The sequence below is a fragment of the Phyllobates terribilis genome, unplaced genomic scaffold (genome assembly GCF_046119375.1).
Source record: "Phyllobates terribilis strain yellow unplaced genomic scaffold, ASM4611937v1 Scaffold_1__5_contigs__length_1240528914, whole genome shotgun sequence".
NCBI lineage: Eukaryota > Metazoa > Chordata > Amphibia > Anura > Dendrobatidae > Phyllobates > Phyllobates terribilis.
Genome location: NW_027362761.1, coordinates 281,857,909 through 281,874,985, shown reverse-complemented (window position 1 = coordinate 281,874,985; position 17,077 = coordinate 281,857,909). Strand labels below are relative to the sequence as shown.

The 17,077-nt window shown below is 40.7% G+C and overlaps 1 protein-coding gene across 1 annotated transcript in view; it reads right to left on the bottom strand.

Annotated features, from left to right (window-relative positions):
- Positions 1 to 12,580: 12,580 nt before the first annotated feature.
- CRYBA4 (crystallin beta A4) overlaps positions 12,581 to 17,077 on the bottom strand; it is a 37,940-nt gene continuing 33,443 nt past the window's right edge. Inside the window, exon 6 of the mRNA XM_073654029.1 lies at positions 12,581 to 12,775. Coding sequence (XP_073510130.1) covers positions 12,628 to 12,775 — 148 coding nt within the window. The 3' untranslated portion in view covers positions 12,581 to 12,627. The remainder of the gene's footprint in view (positions 12,776 to 17,077) is intronic.

Genomic DNA, 17,077 nt, shown 5'->3' with positions numbered 1-17,077 from the left:
ACATGGCACTCGTCTCACTGAGACGGCACAGTGCATTTTTGACTCTGAGGAGGCACTGGCTGCTATCTGTTATCAATGAATTGGGGACCTTATTAAATCATCTCAGGTGATGCACAATAAACTTGAAGACCTAGCGACTCGGTCTTGATGGAATAATCTGAGACTGGTGGGACTGACAGTATCGGTGAATACATAACACTTAAAAAATCTGTGTGTCTGATCTACCTTGAGCTTTGGTATTACAGGGTTCATTTAGAATGAGGAGGACACACAGAGTGGGTCCTTTATATAACAAAGATCCTGTTCCCAGGACATCATTGAGATCTATGTTTAATGTGTTAGAGAAAACTAGTTGTTTTATACTGCAGGTAGATTATGATTCATTGCATCAGCACACTGCTTTTAACATTAAAAGGAAAATAATTGTCTTTGAGACAAAAGGTTTGTTATCTTTATATGGGAGAATAGAGAAAAATGAAAGTATGGTCATATTAATTAGATCCAAATTTTATGATCATATATGGTGAAAATTGTAGAGTGGAAAGTGAAAGGGCTGAAATTTCCCATAAGAGATAGATGATACTTCGCCATCTTAAGTGGCAGATGTGGCATTATCGCAGGAGATCCACTTGCAAGAACACAATTTTTTCTGAATGAATAAATTGTGAGTGGAAAGCTATTTATGGATCTCCTTCTATTGATTAACAACCACTTCACACGCAAAGTGGAGTCTCAAGAAAAAGACAATATAGACAGTATAAAAAAGACAATATAGACAGATACAACCATCTCAAGAACTCAGGTCCTACTAGGGATATGAGCATTTATAATATATATGTACCAATTTCCTCTCAAAAGCCCTATCTTTGAAAGTCTCAAGACTAGAGCCTTGACAGATAGTCGTCCAATAAGATATTTGGGGGTGATCTTAATACTGTGGTGTCACCTTCAAAAGTTAAACAATATAATATGAGGCAAGTGTGACACTTAACAACCCAGGAAACGGCATTGGCAGACGTGTTGATTGCTTCCTTACTCCATAACGGCTAGAGGTTCATTTATCTGAATGGGCATCAGTATACACACTGTTTGTACCCTTGTGATTCATGGTTGAGGATTGACTATATAATGGTGAGTGAGCCTTTGCTGCAAAGAGTAACCTCAGTTTATATAGAAGACCCAGTCAAATCGGATCACAGTCCAGTGTCTCTGAACCTATTAACTACAATCCCATGGGAACAGATTATCTGTAGCGATTTCCATAGTCATTGGGGATAGTAATTTTCATAAGGTCTTGAGAGATTGTTGGGTGGAATATGTCGATGACAATAAAGAGCATGCCCCAGGCTCATTGGTTTTCTGGGAGAAAGTGAAGTCGGTTCTAATTGGGAAATTGATGGGCTATGTTGCTAAGCTTAAAAAAGATGTTAAGGATCAATGTATTAAAGCGAGTAGACAGTTAATAGAAATCTACAAGTAATTTTTGATGTACCAGTCACCTTAGTTAAAAGAGGCATGGTTACTAGCTAATACACACACAGGTGACATTTGCACAAGGAAGATCTGCTGTCATCAACATTCAGAAGGTTCCTTTGACTTTAGATGCGGAAAGGCACAGAGAGGTTGACGAGAAGGTACTAAATACTCTGATAACCCTAGATGTAGGAAAAGCAATCAACATTGTCAGATTAGGATGACTGGATCAGGTACTTGAAGTAGTGGCGGTGGGGGATGCCTTTAGAGACTTTTTATGGACTTTATATTCTAATCCGCAAGTGAGAGGGCACACACCACGGTTCCTGTCTGTGCCTTTCCGCACTAGATAAGGATGACCGCTTTCCCCACTTTTGTTTAACTTGGCGATAAAACCTTTATTGAGATTTCTTAACTTGGAAGGTGTTTTCAGGAATAAATATAGGGCAGAACACGATAAGGATGGCTTTTTGTGCTGATGGTGTAAAAAAAAAAAATTATGTCTGATCCAAGCGGTGATATACCTAGAGAACTATAATATTTCACAACATATGGCTCTTTTCCTGATTTTAAGGAAACATTATCACAAAATGTGAGATCTTTTTTTTAAGAAAAGGAGGTTATAGCATGAAAATGAGTAATGGAGATTATTTACATGGAATTCCAAAAGCTAGTACCCATATAAAATATTAGATAATAAAAATAGGTAAAACTCCTGTCTGAACTTATGTACATAACTACCCTCCTTTATTTGCTGAAATCGAGCAAGGAGCTGAAGAGTTGGCACAATCTCCCTCTGCCGACCATCCCATTGTAATTGAAACATAAAATCTTGGCAAAATTTAATAAGGGGACGGAAACGTCCTCATTTCCAGTTGCAGAAAATGATGAAAGCAAGGGAGGAAGGGGGTAATAATTTATGATATACATCATATCACAATAAGTGTACCAAATGTCAAACTTAGGACTCGGCGCTGCTACATTTTTATCTTAAAATGTGATGTGATTCACCAGCAATGATTTCTATAGACATCCAATACCTACTGTTTATTTAAGTATTTTATGGAATGCAGATAAAAAGGGGTATATTAGCAGATGCTGAGACCTCATGATGTAAAGGATTTAATACCAGGGGTTGGCTTACCATGGGGGCATTCTATGCAGCTGCCCCTATGGTATGCCAACCCCAAGAGATAAGGGGGCCCACTTCCAGCTCCAAAGCAGTAAGGAGCTTTTGTCACTGACGTATAAGGGTGTGCCTTGTAGTGCAAACAGCCCATATAATGATCTTGCACAGAAGTTCTCTTCTATCTGTACCCGCCCCTGGTTAATATACACTGCTCAAAAAAATAAAGGGAACACTTAAACAACAGAATATAACTCCAAGTAATTCAAACTTCTGGAAATCAAACTGTCCACTTAGGAAGCAACACTGATTGACAATCAATTTCACATGCTGTTGTGCAAATGGAATAGACAATAGATGGAAATTATTGGCAATTATCAAGACACCCTCAATAAAGGAGTGGTTCTGCAGGTGGGGACCACAGACCATATCTCAGTACCACTTTTGAATGTTGGTTGTGCTTTCACACTCGTAGTAGCATGAGACGGGCTCTACAACCCACAGAAGTTGCTTAGGTAGTGCAGCTCATCCAGAATGGCACATCAATGCGAGCTGTGGCAAGAAGGTTTGCTGTGTCTGTCAGCGTACTGTCCAGAGGCTGGAGGCGCTACCAGGAGACAGGCCAGTACAGAATTAGACGTGGATCGGGCCGTATGAGGGCAACAACCCAGCAGCAAGACCGCTACCTCCGCCTTTGTGCAAGGAGGAACAGGAGGAGCACTGCCAGAGCCCTGCAAAATGACCTCCAGCAGGCCACAAATGTGCGTGTGTCTGCACAAACGGTTAGAAACCGACTCCATGAGGGTGGTATGAGGGCCCGACGTCCACAAATGGGGGTTGTGCTCACAGCCCAACACTGTGTAGGACGCTTAGCATTTGCCACAGAACACCAGGATTGGCAAAGTCGCCACTGGCGCCCTATGCTCTTTACAGATGAAAAATGGCTAACATTGGACATCATTTAAAAATAAAAGCAAACACATAACAGTAAAAGATAATGCCTTACCAACACCAGGTCAGATTACCAATGTACTGCAGGATGCAGCAAGCCTCCATGATAAAGGTAGGTTACATGATAAAGGCTGCTACACAGCCACCCCCTCCATGAATTGGTAGGTTAGTGAGGGGCTGTCTGCATCAGTATCCTGCACATGTGCTACCTCCGCCTTTATCATGGAGGCTTGCTGCATCCTGCATCCTGCAGTACATTGGTGTTGGTAAGGCATTATCTCTTCACAGATGAAAGCAGGTTCACACTGAGCACATGTGACAGACGTGACAGAGTCTGAAGACGCCAAGGAGAGAGAACTGCTGCCTTCAACATCCTTCAGCATGACCAGTTTGGCAGTGGGTCAGTAATGGTGTGGGGTGGCATTTCTTTGGAGGCCTCACAGCCATGTGCTTGCCAGAGGTAGCCTGACTGCCATTAGGTACCGAGATGAGATCCTCAGACCCCTTGTGAGACCATATGCTGGTGCGGTTGGCCCTGGGCTCCTCCTAATGCAGGACAATGCCAGACCTCATGCGGCTGGAGTGTGTCAGCAGTTCCTGCAAGATGAAGGCATTGAAGCTATGGACTGGCCTGCCCGTTCCCCAGACCTGAATCCGATTGGGTACATCTGGGACATCATGTCTCGCTCCATCCACCAACGTCATGTTGCACCACAGACTGTCCAGGAGTTGGCGGATGCTTTAGTCCAGGTCTGGGAGGAGATCCCACAGGAGACCATCCGCAACCTCATCAGGAGCATGGACAGGCATTGTAGGGAGGTCATACAGGCACGTGGAGGCCACACACAATACTGAGCCTCATTTTGACTTGTTTTAAGGACATTACATCAAAGTTGGATCAGCCTATAGTGTGTTTTTCCACTTTAATTGTGGGGGTGACTACAAATCCAGGCCTCCATTGGTTAATAAATTTGATTTCCATTGATGATTTTTGTGTGATTTTGTTGTCAGCACATTCAACTTTGTACAGAACAAAGTATTCAATGAGAATATTTCATTCATTCAGATCTAGGATGTGTTATTTGACTGTTCCCTTTATTTTTTTGAGCAGTGTATAACAAAATTATGTAGAAACAGTTCCTATTAAAAGTGTACCTTTGTATAAGTATGATAAAAGATTAACTCAAAATAGTGCAGTATTGTCATCTGGATTGTCCCGGTATAGAAGGAATAAAATGAAAGTAAAAATATAAAAAGAGTCCTGGATAATATCATATACAGTACAGACCAAAAGTTTGGACACACCATCTCATTTAAAGATTTTTCTGTATTTTCTTGACTATGAAAATTGTACATTCACACTGAAGGCATCAAAACTATGAATTAACACATGTGGAATTATATACTTAACAAAAAAGTGAGAAACAGCTGAAAATATGTCTTATATTCTAGGTTCTTCAAAGTAGCCACCTTTTGCTTTGATGACTGCTTTGCACACTCTTGGCATTCTCTTGATGAGCTTCAAGAGGTAGTCACCGGAAATGGTCTTCCAACAATCTTGAAGGAGTTCCCAGAGATGCTTAGCACTTGTTGGCCCTTTTGCCTTCACTCTGCAGTCCAGCTCACCCCAAACCATCTCGATTGGGTTCAGGTCTGGTGACTGTGGAGGCCAGGTCATCTGGCATAGCACCCCATCACTCTCCTTCTTGGTCAAATAGCCCTTACACAGCCTGGAGGTGTGTTTGGGGTCATTGTCCTGTTGAAAAATAAATGATAGTCCAACTAAACGCAAACCGGATGGAATAGCATGCCGCTGCAAGATGCTGTGGTAGCCATGCTGGTTCAGTATGCCTTCAATTTTGAATAAATCCCCAACAGTGTCACCAGCAAAGCACCTCCACACCATCACACCTCCTCCTCCATGCTTCACGGTGGGAACCAGGCATGTAGAGTTCATCCGTTCACCTTTTCTGCGTCGCACAAGGACACGGTGGTTGGAACCAAAGATCTCAAATTTGGACTCATCAGACCAAAGCACAGATTTCCACTGGTCTAATGTCCATTCCTTGTGTTCTTTAGCCCAAACAAGTCTCTTTTGCTTGTTGCCTGTCATTAGCAGTGGTTTCCTAGCAGCTATTTTACCATGAAGGCCTGCTGCGCAAAGTCTCTTCTTAACAGTTGTTGTAGAGATGTGTCTGCTGCTAGAACTCTGTGTGGCATTGACCTGGTCTCTAATCTGAGCTGCTGTTAACCTGCGATTTCTGAGGCTGGTGACTCGGATAAACTTATCCTCAGAAGGAGAGGTGACTCTTGGTCTTCCTTTCCTGGGGCGGTCCTCATGTGAGCCAGTTTCTTTGTAGCGCTTGATGGTTTTTGCAACTGCACTTGGGGACACTTTCAAAGTTTTCCCAATTTTTCGGACTGACTGACCGTCCTTTCTTAAAGTAATGATGGCCACTCGTTTTTCTTTACTTAGCTGCTTTTTTCTTGCCATAATACAAATTCTAACAGTCTATTCAGTAGGACTATCAGCTGTGTATCCACCAGACTTCTGCACAATACACCTGATGGTCCCAACCCCATTTTTAAGGCAAGAAATCCCACTTATTAAACCTGACAGGGCACACCTGTGAAGTGAAAACTATTTCCGGTGACTACCTCTTGAAGCTCATCAAGAGAATGCCAAGAGTGTGCAAAGCAGTCATCAAAGCAAAAGGTGGCTACTTTGAAGAACCTAGAATATAAGACATATTTTCAGTTGTTTCACACTTTTTTGCTAAGAATATAATTCCACGTGTTAATTCATAGTTTTGATGCCTTCAGTGTGAAGGTACAATTTTCATAGTCATGAAAATACAAAAAAATCTTTAAATGAGAAGGTGTGTCCAAACTTTTGGTGTGTACTGTATATGTTATTTCAGAAGAGCAGTGTTGCCTCGCTCTATGGATGCAAATTGTCCATATAAATGTCCATATAGATATAAGGTATAGTGGGCAGTTCAATTATCATATGAGGGGATCTGGCTCCTCTGTGGCTGTGCTGAAAATAGAAGTAGCGCTGGATTCTGTCCTCTTTAAATTGCAATGCTTGCGGCAGCAAAAAGAAAGATAATTATCATCCGGACATCCTACCCCGTCTGACCCGACCTCAGATGTCCGCTACCGGCCGGAGCACCGCCTGCGGTGTAGGGCCACGTGTCAACAGCGTGGAGAACGTCCTGATACTGCTCTAAGTCCATCCACTGATGTATTTCCAAAAGGAGAATTACCTGGAGCACCACTGATAAGGTCAGTTATTGACACCTATGGAATTCTTTCTTTTTGTTGCCGCAAGCATGGCAATTTAAAGGGAACAGAATCCAGCGCTAATTCTATTTTCCACGCAGCCACAGAGGAGCCAGATCCCCTCATATAATAATTGAACTGGCCACTATATCTTATATCTATATGGACATTTATATAGACAATTTGCATCTATAGAGCGAGGCAACACTGCTCTTCTGAAATAACATATATATGATATTATTCAGGACTCTTTTTATATTTACTGTCATTTTATTCTTTCTAAACCGCGACAATCTATATGACAATACCTTCAGCGCTATTTTGAGCTAATCTTTTATCATATATATATAATATATAATTTTCTTAGCAACATGTAGTTATTGTTAGCTCATTCCAGCAGTGGGGGATCGTTTCTCTGTGTTTATAACACCACAATCTAATTAACCAAGCGCCAGTGCTATTTGTATTTCTACCTTTGTATAAGTATTCCACCATCACCCCCTTAATGTAGAAGGCGGAGAGTTCAACGATAGATGTGACTCTTCTGTATGACCGGATACAGGACAAACATTCCGAGAGGGACTGGTTGTAAAATGCTTTATACATAATCATTCACGTTATGTGTTGTTTGACATCTTAGTAGTTTATGTTTAGCAACCTAATGAAAAAGCTGTGTTTGTCGTCCAGGAGAACAGTATGTTTCGTGAATGGTAGATAGCGCTCATTTCTGCCTGCCTCCTCGGTGTTATTTATTGTATAATAATCTTTCCTCCTACCCTTTCCACTCGTTTCTCAAAGTGGTTTACAGAGCCAGGAGCAGTGGAGCATCAATCAACGGAAGGCTGAGAATTACAGGTTAAGAACTGCTAAAAGGGCATCTCAAAGTCAATTGGGCCAGCTGCCACTTCAAGCAGGGACATATTGAACTTTGTCTCAACGATCCATAGGCCTTGTTTTTAATTTTAGTGGTTTTGCAAAGGGCAGGTAACTGGGAATAGAAATGAGCTGAAGACCTTGCCGTGACATTCCTGTCTAATCATACTGAATATAATAAAACTCTTTGAAGATAAACCTATTATCCCAAACTCCATGCTCTTGTCAAATAGATTATTTTGCGATCAAAAGAAGTTTTAGTACAGGGGCATAAACATGATGTTTGTTATATGAATTTATGGAGACCTCCAGGAGCATCTGGCAAGAAGAAGCGGTAAAGAAGCCACCGAGAAGTTATTTGATGTTAGCGTCACCCTTGATATTCCTTGTTGTACAGTCAACCATGAAGACTTCTTAGTGCTCCTAGTTCCGTTAGTTGAGAGAAATGCAAGACAGTGGAAGAAATGATGTAACCTATAAATATTTCCTTAAAGAAGCAAACTCAGCTCATGGATAGAGATAAAATGACTTCAGTACATTACACTGGTAGAAGACATGTTTATCTGGAGTAAAGGGGAAAACTGATGCTGGTCCTAACATCTAATGATGAGCTAGATGTACGAGATGTACATGTGCTCATACAGCACATTGAAATATCATTTTCTCTAGAAATTTCTTACACCTGTCCACACCCTTTGATCCCTCTAGAAACATGTTGGGCTTGGTCAATTTCTACTGGAGGGGAAAGGCCAGGTGCTTTTTCGGCTTAATTTGAGGGTGTGGGGTTCAGGAGATACTTGGAGGAACAATATGAACAAATATGGATAACTCACCATGGATGTCTAACCATAAAATACATGCCATTGTCTGTATATATTTTTAGAGATTCATATTACATCATAGATATATCGAGGAACTCTTGAAAACCCTTGGTAACTCTACTTGTCCAGTTACCCTTCATACATTTAATTGATTGTTATGCAATATATCAGTATCTGTCACCATTTCACTAATTACAGACGAGTAACTATATGGACTAATGGACATCACACAAGTTCACAGTGGTGTAGACACAGATATTTGACTCTCTTCACAGGAGTATTGTTCTCTAGTAGAGTTGGTGAAAATGGATTCGCGGGGCCCAGTCCACCAGTCAGGTCTGTAATCTGTGGCTTCTGTACCGGATCCCTGTGATCCGCCTCCTACCCGCCGGCATCCTCAAAACTTCTTTTGATTAGCCAGCCTATCATGACCTCATCCTTGTGGAGTGGCACATATCTGACGTCGTGCCAGGCAAGCTAGTCACATGAAGAGTCACGGATGCCTGAAGATGGGAGACACCAACTCTAATCCTAAGGCCACATTCACACATTCAGTATGTAGGCTATGTGCCCACGATGCAGAAATGCTCAGGATTTTTTCCTGAGCGTTTCTGCATCTCCCTGGCAGAAAAAAACGCATGTGGATTGTACATGCGGATTGTACATGCGTTTTCCTGCCAGGGACATGCGGAAATGGAGCAGTTACCCACTGACATTTCCGCATGTGGATTGACAAGCGCTTTCCAAGCGATTGGCATCACTTGGAAAGTGCTTGTGACAACTAGGTCACACTATATAAATCCATGCAAACGGCATGGATTTATATAGTGTGACCCGAGAAAGTGGTAAAAATAAAAAAATAAATGTATACTTACCCTCCGATGGCCCCCGGTGTCCTGCTCACTCCGTTCTCCCTTGCCGGCAACAGTGAATTGAAAGACCTGCCGACGTCAGCGTCACGTGACCCGACATGACTCTGACGTCAGCGCAGGTCCTTCAACTCACTGCAAAGTGCCGGGAACCAAGCAGGAGCGGTGCGCGGGCCGACAGAAGGTAAATATACATTTATTTTTTATTTTATTCTTTTTTTACAGATTTTTTAATGGTACCTGGGTGTGGAGTAGACTCTCCTCTCATCTACACCCGGGTACCATCCTCACATTAGAACGCATGGAATGCGCATCTACATATACAGTGATGCGTAATCCATGCGTTCTAATGCAAGTCAATGGTGGCGAAAACGCAGCACTTCCGCAAAATAATTGGTAGTGCTGAGTTTTTTTCCGCAATGATAATCCGCAGCGGAAATTTCCGCAGCATGTGCACAGCACATGCGGATTATCATTGGGGAACATGGCAGGACTTCTACCATGCGTTTTTAATGCGTTTTTAATGCGTTTCCGCAGCTGCAAAAACGCTGCGGAAACGCATTAAAAACGCATCATGGGCACACAGCCTTAGTCTGTTTTTTACCTCAGTATAAGTAAGCCAAAACCAGGAGTGGGTGATAAATACAGAAGAGGTGACGTGTTTCTATTATACTTTTCCTCTGATTGTTCCACTCCTGGTTTTGGCTTACAAATACTGATGGAAACTACTGACCAAATACTGAACGTGTGAACATGGCCTTAGGCTAGTTTACATCAGCTATACATTTCTGCATCCATATTGTGACTTCAAGTCCTGGCCTGACTACGGGTCTAATGATTCAAACTGACAACATCATGGAATCCTTGTAGGGGAATGAATGCAGTCTTCTCTCCTATGTATATAATGCCTGTGTTTGGACAGCAGGTGGCAGCAGAGAGAAGCCATGTGTGACAGTTTCTAGGAATGAGTAAGTGCGGTCAGTGTGCACAGTGAGTGCATGTGCAGGCCGAGCACAGATACTGCAGTTGTGTAGGGTAACCTGTGCTGTGTAGTGCACACTCATGCTATGTATGGAAAATGTTATTTATTCTGTGCTGCTACTTAGCCTGCACTAAATTCCAGTACATTGTATGTTTGTGTTTGATGACTCAGTGTTAATAAAGCTTTTTCCAATCAAAATAGTGGTTGTGCGGGAGCCTTCTCTAAGTCCTAAGCTTTCATTTACAACGAGTTTTTGAGGAGAATTTTGAAGCGGATTCCCCTCTAAAAACCTCCTTAAAGACCACTTGAAAAACACTATTAACCTGTATTAGAGCCGACTGTTAGTCAGTATCAGGGGTGCGGTTACTGGCCGGTCTCAATACACTGAGCAGTGACTGAAGCTACGCCGGCTCAGCCCTATGACTGAAAGTCCGACACTGCCAGGAGGAATAAAGTTAATTTCCTCCCAGCAGTGGGATTCTCAGTGTGGGCGCTGGTCATTAACCTACAGATTAACCCCATATCTGCAGGTTAATCCCTTCACGACCTATGACGTATATTTATGTCATCGGCCGTGTCCCTGCCTTTCTTTCCCCTCTCTGACTGATTGGTAAACGTCGTAACAAGGACAAAAATCAAAACGCTAGCGTTACAGTTTTTTGATCGCCTCAACATTGCAATAAAATGCAATCAAAGGCAATCCAAACATCGCATCTGCTCCAAAATGGTATCAGTAAAAACATCAGCTCAGGGTGCAAAAAATAAGCCCTCAGACAGCCCCATACCTTGAAAAATGAGAACGTTACAGGTCTCAGAAAATGGCGACAAAAGTGAAATTTTTTTTTGCTAAATTTCAGATTTTTTTTTTTACCACTTAAATAAAAAAAAAACTATACATGTTTGGTTTGGTATCTGCATGTTCGTACTGATCTGAGGAATCATATTGCCAGGTCATTTTTACTATATATTTAACATGGTAAATGAAAAACCCAAAACATCATTGTGGAATTGCACTTTTTTGCAGTTTCACTGCACTTGGAATTTTTTTCCCATTTTCCAGTGCACTGGAATCGCCGTGTTAATAGCGTTTTTTATACATGACAGGTTCCCTTTAAATACTGTTCTTATCCATTGCAATTCAAAATCCACTTTGCTGCTCATTCAAGTTTATTGAGAAGCTTATTGGGCTTTTTTTTTCCCAAAAAGGTTTTTGAAAACCTCGCCGCAAAAAAAGAAGCGGCGTGTCACTTCTTTGAGGTGGACTCCGAGCTTGACAGCTTCATAGCTATATATATGGCTGTCAAGTTCAGGTCAGGAGACCCGCGGTCACTCCATCCATCGCAGTCTGTACTCAGACCATGTTTCATGGAGGTCATAATGAGGCTTCATATATAGGCATACGTCATCTTATCAGGAAATAACCACGCCACCTATTATTTGTTTTTTACCCGCGGTCACTCCATCCATCGCAGTCTGTACTCAGACCATGTTTCATGAAGGTCATAATGAGGCTTCATAATGAGCCCCCATAGCTATACCATAACACCGCAGTGATTGGCTTATTAACAGCGAATTGTAGCTGAAGTAACAATTCCTGACAATGAAACGTTTTATTTTTGGCTTAAAATAACATTAACAATATCAAATATAAAAACCTGGAAATTCAATCTGACAGGAATTACCCATATCCATTTCCACTGAGGAACATTTGGCCTCAGCTAACGCTCCACTTATATTCTAATGTTATGTATATTGTCTAATTTGGAAAATGATTATCTAAAATGTCGGTATGGTCATATTTCTTAAAATGCCCTTGAGACACTTAGGCGATATGGATTCTCGTCTATGATGCCAAGCTGCTTGATTCAACTCAGGTTGGTGATTTTCATCCCTAGCCAAATGACATTTCCAGACCCTCACAAGGGGAACGCGCGTGGCATTACAATCATTTGTATCATTGTTGCCGAGCTAATTAGCACACTGCCATCAGCCAAGTTCTTCCAATGCACTTACATTCATTAAACCTCCCGTGACGGATACGCTGTTTACTTTGAATGTTCCCAGAATTGTTCCTTGATTATGGCACTATACGAGAAGTCCCCAAATTGTTCCACAATGATGACACTATACAAGAAGTCCCCAATGAAAAGCCACGAGCGTGTCCAGTGATAAACAAAAAGCTTTATTCTCTTTAATCCTTACTTTGCTAGCCTCAGGATAAAATAGGTGGTTGCACATAACAGGTGTTTACTGCTGGATTCTGCGGATGGATTGGATCTGGAAAGTCTGTGCGTGGGATCCCCATTCCCTCCAATGTTTGTACTCTCCTGAGTGACGGTCACATTCCAGGATGTACTGGAAACCACGATAACCGGGATACTGGTAGCACACCCAGCTGTTGACATAAAAGAAAAATATATATATTTGATAAATTTCTATATTTTATATAGAAAAATATTTAGATTTGAGAGTCCTCAGTGCTTGATACCTTTTAATGGCTAACTGAAAAGATGGTAACAAATTGCAAGCTTTCAAGACTACTCAAGTCTCTTCATCAGGCTAGTATACCACAAAATCTGAAGAGTCACATATTTATACACAATAAGACACAAAAATAATGCAACAGATAAGACATGTGATGTGACTCTTCAGATTTTGTGGTATACTAGCCTGATGAAGAGACCAGAGTAGTCTCAAAAGCTTGCAATTTGTTACCATCTTTTCAGTTAGCCATTAAAAGGTATCAACCACTGAGGACTCTCAAATCTAAATATTTTTCTATCTACTGGCTAACACGGTACAAGAATATATATATTTTCCCTATATTTTATTTATACATTTATAAAATATATGTAATCCGGTAATTGCTATATACACAATGCCTCAATCATATTTCAATACATGGGTAGACCTAGATTTGTAATATACTTGCACCATAGTGAAGTGCAATAAAGACTAAAGACCAAAAACTGTTTCAATAAATACTCAGTACCTAATAAATTTGAAATGAATATGTTCATTTTTAGAGGTAGTTGTCCAGGTGTTTTTAAGGTGGGTTCCAGACAGAAAAGATGTCATGTACACACATCCTTGAGGTATTTGCACACAATGTCTTTTACAAGTGGTTCAGCTCTGAAAAAGCACTCAGAAAATGCTCAAAAAAATTAACGCATTATTTCTATGTAGAAATGACTTGCAGGATATATGGTCAACCTTTCCAGCGTCTTTAAACCGCTTCACATTTTCTAAGACACCAAGCGGAAAAAAGAAGTGAGGTGATCATTCATTATGCGTTTTCTGCTCTGAAGATGATTAATATTTTACAATACATGACAATGGGATGGATCAAAAAAAGTCAGTATACAAAAATGATAAAAAAAAAAAGTGCTGTTAAAAACACTGCAAAATAAGACGCTTCATTAAAAACAAAATACCGGAGTTTCCTGAAGAGTCTCCATCTTGAAAAATTCAGGGGTTTGACTTGTGTGTAAAAGATATTGTGAGCACATACCCTTAAAAGAAGAGTTGAGTCCCTAATTTGGGGCCTAAATCTATTAGCTTAAGCAAAGATCGGCTACAAAAAGCGTTTCACACCCTTAAGGCCCTCATGCACATTAAAGTCAACCGAACCGGCTGATAGCACCAGATCTGATGTGTACGACAGCCTTACGACTGGTCCTTGACAGATGATGTCGAGGAAGAGATGAATCTGACCTGTTGAATTTGAACAGCTTAGCATTTTGTTCGGCGCTGAGATAAGTGACTCTCTTTTAGAGAATACAGAGGTGCTCTGCCGAGCCAAGAATTCACATGTACGGGGGAAGTCATGAGAAATAACTGTCGACTGAAAGATCATTCAGCCTTCTGCTATCTAATGTTCTTGGGGTCCTTTAGAGTTTGGAGCCAGCTGATTAATTCTTCATTTCCTCTTGCTGCGACATTCATCTGCAGATTAAAGCAGAGGGATTCCAACAGCAGGACACCCTGTATCAAGGAAAACCTGGTAGTAATTAGAAAGGATTTTCCAATGGAAGTGAAGAATTCTTTTTAAACCAATTTGTATGTCAAAGATTTTTTGAGCTTATGTGCAACTTCTCAACTGTAATGAAATGAAGCAACCAGGAGAGAAAGGAATCCATGATGAAGTGAAGTTTCCAATGACTTCCCTGCGGCTACCTGTAGAATATAGACCGTATCCTGTAGCGGTAGAGTCCAGTAGATTGTTAGGCAACCACAGAGATTTTTAAAGGTTTTCCAATTTTTTGTAAAAAAAAAAATACAATCACCATAATTTTTAATAAATATATATTAATAAATTTCTGAGCATTAAAGATAGATAGATAGATAGATAGATAGATAGATAGATAGATAGATAGAAAAAAAGAATCCAAAAACAGCACTAGCAAACAAAAAATATATATGACTGAACATATATATGACTGCGGGTGCACGTCCCTCAGGAAAAACCAAACCTGCTACATAGAGATCTATATGCTATCTATAGACATGTGAACAGTAAGAGTATTTAACATACAAGAATAAATAATTTAATTATACAATAAAGCATTGGAAGCTTCATTAACTGTTATATGTGATTATGTACATGGTGCCTCTGTTTTACATTTTTGCACAGCACAATTGCACTTTATTTGTATCATTTAATTATTTATTCTTGTATGTTAAATACTCTTACTGTTCACATGTCACATTGCTTGAGAAAGGCTGAAACACAGAGCCGAAACGTTGCCTCAGCTCTTTTGAGCTAATAAATTACTGGACTTTATTGGGAGTGCTGTCCTTATTTTTTCGATCTCTAAATAGATAGATAGATAGACAGATAGGCAGGTGTGGGTCACGGGACTTGGGAGTCTCATCATGTCAGTTTCGAGGAGCAGCTCTTCAAATCAAGCAAAACTGCTTATTCCCCTGACTGCCTGCCACTGAGGCTCGTCTCTTCACTGTTAGTTCAGGCACCACTTACAAGTAGGTACGTATGTATACATATTTGGCTCGTTGTGTATGTATATACAGTGGAGAAAAAAAGTATTAGTCAGCCACCAATTGTGCAAGTTCTCCCTTACTGTATATCAAAGTTGAAGTAATGCATATAAAAGGGTAGACAAATAGGACCGGGTCCCAACTCCAGACCACCTAGGCCCGTGGTAAGCTACATATATACCAATCAGCTCAACAAAGGGCATGCCACACCCTTAAATTGCACAGAATGCAAACAAGTCAAAAAACCAGACAATGTGAACTGAGGTCTAAGATGGCAGACATACAAGAAACAGAGGCATGTTCACACTAGCAAAAAAGAAGCAAGACAAAAATATATCTCATACCCTACCATAATTATATATAAATGTAAAGCAAAGTTGCATAATAAATATAGGGTACTTAGTGAACTATTTTTGATCAAAAAAAGTATACAAGCCGTCCCACCAGCGGCAAGGTGACCCTAAATTGGGACGGTACCTATACTGCCTATATTAAAAACCTTACTGTATATCAAAGTTGAAGTAATGCATATAAAAGGGTAGACAAATAGGACCGGGTCCCAACTCCAGACCACCTAGGCCCGTGGTAAGCTACATATATACCAATCAGCTCAACAAAGGGCATGCCACACCCTTAAATTGCACAGAATGCAAACAAGTCAAAAAACCAGACAATGTGAACTGAGGTCTAAGATGGCAGACATACAAGAAACAGAGGCATGTTCACACTAGCAAAAAAGAAGCAAGACAAAAATATAGGGTGTGGCATGCCCTTTGTTGAGCTGATTGGTATATATGTAGCTTACCACGGGCCTAGGTGGTCTGGAGTTGGGACCCGGTCCTATTTGTCTACCCTTTTATATGCATTACTTCAACTTTGATATACAGTAAGGTTTTTAATATAGGCAGTATAGGTACCGTCCCAATTTAGGGTCACCTTGCCGCTGGTGGGACGGCTTGTATACTTTTTTTGATCAAAAATAGTTCACTAAGTACCCTATATTTATTATGCAACTTTGCTTTACATTTATATATAATTATGGTAGGGTATGAGATATATTTTTGTCTTGCTTCTTTTTTGCTAGTGTGAACATGCCTCTGTTTCTTGTATGTCTGCCATCTTAGACCTCAGTTCACATTGTCTGTTTTTTTGACTTGTTTGCATTCTGTGCAATTTAAGGGTGTGGCATGCCCTTTGTTGAGCTGATTGGTATATATGTAGCTTACCACGGGCCTAGGTGGTCTGGAGTTGGGACCCGGTCCTATTTGTCTACCCTTTTATATGCATTACTTCAACTTTGATATACAGTAAGGTTTTTAATATAGGCAGTATAGGTACCGTCCCAATTTAGGGTCACCTTGCCGCTGGTGGGACGGCTTGTATACTTTTTTTGATCAAAAATAGTTCACTAAGTACCCTATATTTATTATGCAACTTTGCTTTACATTTATATATAATTATGGTAGGGTATGAGATATATTTTTGTCTTGCTTCTTTTTTGCTAGTGTGAACATGCCTCTGTTTCTTGTATGTCTGCCATCTTAGACCTCAGTTCACATTGTCTGGTTTTTTGACTTGTTTGCATTCTGTGCAATTTAAGGGTGTGGCATGCCCTTTGTTGAGCTGATTGGTATATATGTAGCTTACCACGGGCCTAGGTGGTCTGGAGTTGGGACCCGGTCCTATTTGTCTACCCTTT